The sequence below is a fragment of the Octopus bimaculoides genome, chromosome 8 (genome assembly GCF_001194135.2).
Source record: "Octopus bimaculoides isolate UCB-OBI-ISO-001 chromosome 8, ASM119413v2, whole genome shotgun sequence".
Taxonomy (NCBI): Eukaryota; Metazoa; Mollusca; class Cephalopoda; order Octopoda; family Octopodidae; genus Octopus; species Octopus bimaculoides.
Genome location: NC_068988.1, coordinates 87,182,467 through 87,191,009, shown reverse-complemented (window position 1 = coordinate 87,191,009; position 8,543 = coordinate 87,182,467). Strand labels below are relative to the sequence as shown.

Genomic DNA, 8,543 nt, shown 5'->3' with positions numbered 1-8,543 from the left:
ATATATATATATATATATATATATATATATATATATATATACATATGTATGTTTGTATGTACACACGCACACATATAATTCAAATTTACAGAAAACAAAATACGAAGCACGTGTATCAGTTTGACTCTCAGGAAGAATGGAAAAGTCTTTGAACGTTTCGAGCCTATGTTCTTTGATGGAAAGAATTGAGATGAAAAAAAAAATGTGTAGGGATATATATTTTGCTTAGGCATTGCAATACTAATAACCCGAGGTAGAACTCAATATACGTATGCTTCTGAATGAAGCATTAGTTGAGTACAGAGCAGTAATAGGAAAAGAAAAGATGGCAAAGGAATAAATGATTATCTTATGAATGTCATTAGCTTACACCTGTTTCTGTTATAAGATTCAGTGGACTCATAGTTGCGTTCCTGAGTAACACCTTACAGCTTCATCAGAGCAATGTTGTAAAACTTCCCTGTATATCATGTATAATAGTAAGGTTTGGTAATGTCTGATGAGGTGCTACTCTGCACTGTTGAGCTACAGACAAATTTATGGGGCTCTTAAATAATTAATTATGCGTAATCATCTATATGTAATGTGGCCTGAGTGGAATGATACTTAAATCAATACAGTATCTATATTTTCATTTCCTTCCTTGTCATTTGTGTTTGGCGCAGGGGTGGCTGTGTGATAAGTAGCTTGCTTACCAACCACATGGTTCTGGGTTCAGTCCCACTGCGTGGCACCTTGGGCAAGTGTCTTCTACTATAGCCTCGAGCTGACCAAAGCCTTGTGAGTGGATTTAGTAGACGGAAACTGAAAGAAGTCTGTCGTATATATATATATATATATATATATATATATATATGTATGTATGTGTGTGTATATGTTTGTGTGCCTGTGTTTGTCCCCCACCAACATCGCTTTATAACCGATGGTGGTGTGTTTACGTCCCCGTAACTTAGCAGTTCGGCAAAAGAGACCGATAGAATAAGTACTAGGCATCCAAAGAATAAGTCCTGGGGTCGATTTGCTCGACTAAAGGCGGTGCTCCAGCATGGCCGCAGTCAAATGACTGAAACAAGTAAAAGAGTAAAAGAGTAAAAGAGAGAGAGAGAGTGTGTGTGTGTGTGTGTGTGCGTTTGTGTGTGTGTGTGTGTTTATAGTAGACATCTACTAGATCCACTCGAAAGGCATTCATCGGTCTGGGGCTATAATTGAAAAACATTTCTCAAGGCAGTCACACAGTGGGACTGAACCTGAGACCATGTGGCTGGGAAGCAAATTTCTTACCCACATCTGTGCCATCACCTTTTAATAAATAAACAATAACAACCGAGATGTACCCACCCAGTGTCACTCTCGGCACGAATGGATAGCTTTTCAGGAGAATTTTCTGGTTTCTCTTCCAACTGCTTTTTGTGTATGTGTTTAGAACTTTCCTTGTTGAGAAGTAACAATTCCCGGCGGTCGTTGTACATTCGAAACAGGTTCTCCACCTATGGAATGGCAAACAGAAGACAATGGCATTAAACCATACAAGAATAGTTAGTTTTAATTCAAAATAACCACATACAGAGCAATAAGATCTTAACTAGAACAAGGTCAGAGCTACAACCAAACAACAACAGTCAACACACACGCACACACACATCTGCAACTTGATTTGCAAGCTATGCTATCATTTGATTGTTCTCTTAAACATGAGGATGACAGATGTAGATTTTCAGTCTTCCTAGACACCTGTACACATTTTCTGCACTGGCTCTTGTGCGGGTGGCACATGAAATACACCATTTTGAGCGTGGCCGTTGCCAGTACTGCCTGACTGGCCTTCGTGCCGGTGGCATGTAAAAGCACCCACTACACTCTCTGGGTGGTTGGCGTTAGGAAGGGCATCCAGTTGTAGAAACTCTGCCAAATCAAATTGGAGCCTGGTGTAGCCATCTGGTTTCACCAGTCCCCAGTCAAATCGTCCAACCCATGCTAGCATGGAAAGCGGACGTTAAACGACGACGATGATGATGATGATGATGATGGGCATCTGCAGCAGGTGTTAAGAGGGCTCACCACCTATACTAACATACATATTCATTCCATCATGGAATTTCCATTGAATGCTTTGTCTTTCTTGGTTACAGCTATCCATAGTATGTAATATACAACAGAGATGTTATTGGAGATGTTAAAAATCAAATTATACCTGCGCCTGAAGCTTTCTAAAGTGAAGAAAGACCTTGTAAAGAATCATTACCTCTCCTTACAAAACGTATGCATCTACCCAAAAAAGAACTAACCTACTCCATTAGATGTTTTCCTTCTCCAAGACAGATATTTAACCCTTTAGCATTCAGATTACTCTGTCAAATGTAATGCTTATTTATTCACATTGTTTTGAAGTAATCATGCATTATATAATCATGCTTTGAGATTTTGACAATGTGATTGGTTATTTTTAGAATGACATTGTAGGATAGGATATGAAACCAGATCTGGCCAGTTTGAACATATTTTGGTGGGACTTGACTGGTTTAACTGCTAAAGGGTTAAACAAAGACTAGGATTCTCTCATTCCCAGCTGATGGATGGCCATTGACTCTACTGAGTTCAAATCCACCATTTGATGGGTTTTGTTTATTGTTCTGTAGGGTGTCTAACAAAAATCACCCTCATTTCCATGTAGGCTTGATAGGGTTGGTAGTTTAGTCACAAATGACCTAACAATACACACACACACACACACACACACAACACAAAGAGCTTTCACTTAGTTTCTTATTTCTTTATTACCCACAAGGGGCTAAACATAGAGGGGACAAACAAGGACAGACAAAGGGATTAAGTCAACTGGTACTTAATTTATTGACCCAAAAAGGATGAAAGGCAAAGTCGACCTCGGCGGAATTTGAACTCAGAACGTGGTTGGCACTCCGTCATTTACGACGACGAGGGTTCCAGTTGATCCGATCAACAGAACAGCCTGATCGTGAAATTAACGTGCAAGTGGCTGAGCACTCCACAGACACGTGTACCCTTAACGTAGTTCTCGGGGATATTCAGCGTGACACAGTGTGACAAGGCTGACCCTTTGAATTACAGGCACAACAGAAACAGGAAGTAAGAGTGAGAGAAAGTTGTGGTGGAAGAGTACAGCAGGGTTCGCCAACATCCCCTGCCAGAGCCTCGTGGAGCTTTAGGTGTTTTCGCTCAATAAACACTCACAACGTCCAGTCTGGAAATCGAAACCGCGATCCTACGACTGCAAGTCCACTGCCCTAACCATTGGGCCATTGCGCCTCCACTCAGAACGTAATGGCAGACGAAATACCGGTAAGCATTTCACCCGGCGTGCTAACGTTTCTGCCAGCTCGCCGCCTTGACTTAGTTTCCATCAGCCAAATTCACTTACAAAATATTGGCTGGTCAAAGAATATTCTAAGCAACATTTGTGCAATCGTTACTCTGGTTATGTGCTGCAACACCCAAAATACTACCTAAGACGATGAAGGATATTAGAACTGAGATACATACAGTCAACCAGCAGAAAAGTGCCACCCTGTATACTGCAAAAATCCTAAGAAAAATTCTTGAGATTTGAAATCTGTCATTACCAAAACTGAAGACAACAGCACTTCTAGCTAATGTAACTTGCAATGGCTTTACATGATGATGACCATGATAACCATCATCATCGTTTAACGCACGCTTTCCATGCTAGCATGGGTTGGACGATTTGACTGAGGACTGGTGAAACCAGATGGCTGCACCAGGCTCCAATCTGATTTGGCAGAGTTTCTACAGCTGGATGCCCTTCCTAATGCCAACCACTCCGAGAGTGTAGTGGGTGCTTTTATGTGCCACCGGCGTGAAGGCTAGTCAGGCAGTACTGGCAACGGCCACGCTCGAAATGGTGTATTTTAGATGCCACCTGCACAGGAGCCAGTCTAGTGGTACTGGCAACAATCTAGCACTGGCAATAATAATAATAGTAATAATAATAATGATAATAATAGAGATCGACAAGAAACAATAAATCATATTATCTCTGGCTGCCCAGTCCTGGCTAAGAAGGAATATATTCACAGACATGACAGAGCTGGGACCTATATACACTGGAAGCTATGCCAACACTATGGAATAACAACAGAAAAAAGATGGTATAAACACACGCCAGAAAAGGTCACAGAAAACGAGAAAGCAACCATACTCTGGGATATGCCAATACACACAGATAGAGAAATTAAGGCAAATAGACCAGATATAGTTGTCAAAGATCATGAAGGAAAAAAATGCCTTCTAATTGATGTTTCAATACCAGCAGATGACAACGTTTCTCTAAAAGAAATGGAAAAAACTTTCAAAATACAAAGACCTGGAAATAGAGATAACTCGAATGTGGAATCTAAAAACAGAAACAATTCCTATCATAGTAGGTGCCTTAGGTATAATAAAAAAATATTCAGACAAATACATAACAAAAACACCAGGACTTACAAATATATATAACATACAGAAAATTGCACTACTGGGTACTGCACACATTCTACGCAAAACACTTTCAATACAGTAAACATAAGAGCACCACAGCAAACCACAGCACATACCCAAGGCGCACAGAGCTGCGCTCGGTAGTGAAGTGAAAGCACGCTATAAAAATAAAACTACTGAATAATAATAATAATAATAATAATAATAATAATAATGGTTTCAAATTTTTCCACACTGGCAGCCATTTTGTGGGAGGGGATAGGTTGATTACACCGACCCCCAGTATTTCACTGGTACTTAATTCATCGACCCCAAAAGGATGAAAGGTAAAGTCGAGCTCTGCAGAATTTGAACTCAGAACGTAGTGGCAGACGAAATACCACTAAGCATTCTGCCAGGGGTGCTAACGATTGAGCCAGCTCACCACCTTAAAAATAATAATAATAATAACAATAATGATAATGATAATAATAATAATGATAATAATGATGATGATGATGACGATGATGATAATGATGAAAACGACGACCATCATCATCATCATAATAATAATAATAATAATAATAATAATAATCAAGGACTCTCCCATAGTTAGACAATGTATAAGGGTTCTGCAATTTCTCGCTGAACAACCACACAGATGATTTACTTATAAATGTTTGTGTTCACCTAAGCTCACTCTCTCCATCAAATCAACATTACCTGTACAGGTGTATGATGTGCCATATGTCAGATGACAAAATGATCATAGAGTAATGCGAGATGATGCTCAAGAACACAATGCAATGCCTGATCTGAGAATCAAAACCTTGATCTCGCAATCATTAGTGCAACACCCTAACCACTAAGCCATCGTACCTTCATAATAATAATAATGATAATCTTTTCTACTAAAGGCACAAGGCCTAACATTTTGGAGGGAGGGGACTAACCACTTACATCGACCCCAGTATTTGAATGGTACTTAATTTATCGACCCTGAAAGGATGAAAGGCAAAGTCAACCTCAGCAGAATTTGAACTCAACGTAAGGATGGACAAAATGCCGTTAAGGAATTTTGCCTGGCATGCTAACGATTCTGCCAGCTCACCACCTTAATGATAATAATAATAATAGTAATAATAATAATAATAATAATAATAATGATAATAATAATCCTTTCTACCTTGGACACAAGGCCTAAAATTTGGGCCTAAAAATCGAGCTACTCGATTACATCAAACACTGAGGTCTAATGGCCATTATTTCATCGACCTTGAAAGGACGAAAGGCCTACCTTGCTGTGAGGGTAATGAATGAAGATATAACAAAGTCACAGGACAAACAGTTGTATATTACAAGTAGTTTATGAAAAGTATGGATGAACAAAAGAGAAACAGGTTTATGTCCCATATAAGTAGGACAGTCATCAAAGGCCATAAAGCATGTAAGAAAATGTAGAAGGACTTACTTCATAATTTTTCAATGTCTGGCTCCATAAACATGGATCGGTCTCTTTCACTTTAAACACACGTAACATGACAAAAAGAACATGGACACAATGAGGGCTGCGACCACAACTGCATGTCTGCAATGAAACAACATCAACAACAGTCAGATATCATTAGCAACACTATCATCATGATCAACACCACCACTACTACCAACATCACCATCATTTTAATATGCACTTCTCCTTTCTTGCATGAATCAGACGAAATTCGCAGAGGCAGATTTTTCTACAGCCTGATGCCCTTTCTGTTTCCAAACAAAGTAATCTTTCTCTTCATCTTTTGTGTATGAACAGCATAATAGGCCAGACATGTTTCCACAGAAGATTGCAAACAAAGCACATTACTTGTATGACAGTAATGTTTGTCAACAGCCATCATTTGATATATATATATCAAGACAAGGGGACATGAACACATTTGCACAATAGGCTTCTTCCAGTGTCTGTCAACCAAATTAACTCACAAGGCTTTTGTCAAACTGGGGCTATAGTAGATGACATTTACTTCTTGCCCAAGGTACCAGGCAGTGGGATTCAACTCAAAACCACATGGTTTGGAAACAAACTCCTTAACCACACAGTCATGCTCGTTCATATTAACATTTTGTATTTTCAAACAAAGCTATATATATTTATAGTCATAAACTGAATAAATCCTTATAAAAAAACTGGGATGATCTTGTTGAACAACATAGAGGTAATCTTTTGTTGTTTGAGAAACACATGTAGCTTCATAAAGAACCACCAAAGAGGTATTTTATGGCCATAACAACAACAGCCAGCATGCAATTGCTGTGGTATAGAGGCCTGTCCAACTAAAAGGCAAATATTTATATAGAAATAATATATACCACAGCATGTTCCTTGATAACACCTCTATCTGCTAAATAGCACTGGCAGAGAACACATTCAGAAACCATCAGTACCAAAACAGCTCTTTGGTATCAATGCTACCTTGAAAGCATAATACAAATGTTTGGAAAGCAAAGGATACACACAGCATAAACCTCAAGGCATGAAGATAAGTTTTTCACCCATTGTTTACAGAGAAGTTACACATTATCAGCCACCTCACACTAATGTCAAACACAAAATCTGAGCTTGTCTCAACTTGCCACCATATACCAAACTTCTTGCTAATTAACATTAAAGTAGAACTATCTCCTCGTGTTTAACAAAAGAGATTATTTTAGTCTCATTGATAAGTTTAGTCAATTTTAATGTCAATTCCACAAAACTTTTAAGTATTATGAAATAATTTTGTTTACTAAACGGCAGTTATACACATACATTCATACACTCACACACACACACACACACATATATATACACACATATATACACACACATATTTACAGGGACACACATGCATTGACACATACTCATACCTGTGGTCCAATGATAACTTTAAACTTGTGTATAGGTGAATCTCCACCAATCAGAAAGGAATTGGGACCTGTAAGTTGCAGGAGATAAAGTCGAGCTCGTTGTACTTTTTCGATTCTCTTCCGTGTCAGCTCACTGTTACTAGTCAGATATGCAGAGATGTTCTGCGAAAGGAGACGGCGATAGGCATATACACCAGACGTCTGTTGTGTTCGAAACTGAAATGATAAGTTAACAGAGATGAAATTAAAGAACAAGTATCCATACCTGGTCATCACTTCAAATTTCCTCCTTTCAAACACTAGTTAAGCTTCCATTGAATAAACCACTTCACAAATGAGTTAAAGTAAATAACTGTTTGCAGCAGTCTGCCTCATTGAAAATCTTTATATCAGAGATAGACAACATTGTAATAACAGAGGTGAATTGACAGTGAATAAAAATCTATGAGGATACATATGTACTGAGAAAAATGATGGAGCTTTCATTTTAAAATTCATGCATAGATGTGTGGTTAAGAAATTTGCTTCTCAACCATGTAATTTCAAGTTCAGTTTGTTTTGCATGGCACATGGAGTAAGAATTTTCTTTTCATGCACCTGGTTGACAAAAAGCCTTGTGAGTAAATTTAGCAGATAGAGACTGAAAAAGCCCGGTGTGTTTGTGTGTATGTGAGTGTACGCATGTGTGTGCATGCATGCCTTCTTGTCTTGACATCGTGATACTTATTAGCAAGTGGCACCAACATACAGTGTTATTAATTTCCAATCTTCCATGAAAACATGTCTGACCATGAGGAACAAACACACTGTTTGGAAACAAGTGAGAGCTGATTAAACAAAGAGCCATTAAAATATATATATATATATATATATATGAGCGGGATCGTTGCTGGTGCCCCTGGGCTGGCTCTTGTGCGGGTGACACATGAGGTTTCTCGAGCGAGATGAGCGTGGCTGTTGCCAGTACCGCCTGACTGGCCTTTGTGCGGGTGACACGTAAAAGCACCCACTACACTCTCTGAGTGGTTGGCGTTAGGAAGGGCATCCGGCTAATCCAGCTGTAGAAACACTGCCAAATCAGACTGGAGCCTGGTGTCGCCATCTGGTTTCACTAGTCCTCAGTCGAATCGTCCAACCCATGCTAGCATGGAAAGCGGACATTAAACGATGATGATGATATATATATA

General features: G+C 39.0%; 1 protein-coding gene across 1 annotated transcript in view; it reads right to left on the bottom strand.

Moving 5' to 3' along the window:
- LOC106881243 (mitogen-activated protein kinase kinase kinase 1) overlaps nt 1–8,543 on the bottom strand; it is a 152,012-nt gene that overhangs the window by 48,694 nt on the left and 94,775 nt on the right. Inside the window, exons 4-6 of the mRNA XM_052969870.1 lie at nt 7,357–7,572; nt 5,927–6,043; nt 1,339–1,487 (exon numbers count right to left, since the gene is read on the bottom strand). Coding sequence (XP_052825830.1) covers nt 1,339–1,487; nt 5,927–6,043; nt 7,357–7,572 — 482 coding nt within the window. The remainder of the gene's footprint in view (nt 1–1,338; nt 1,488–5,926; nt 6,044–7,356; nt 7,573–8,543) is intronic.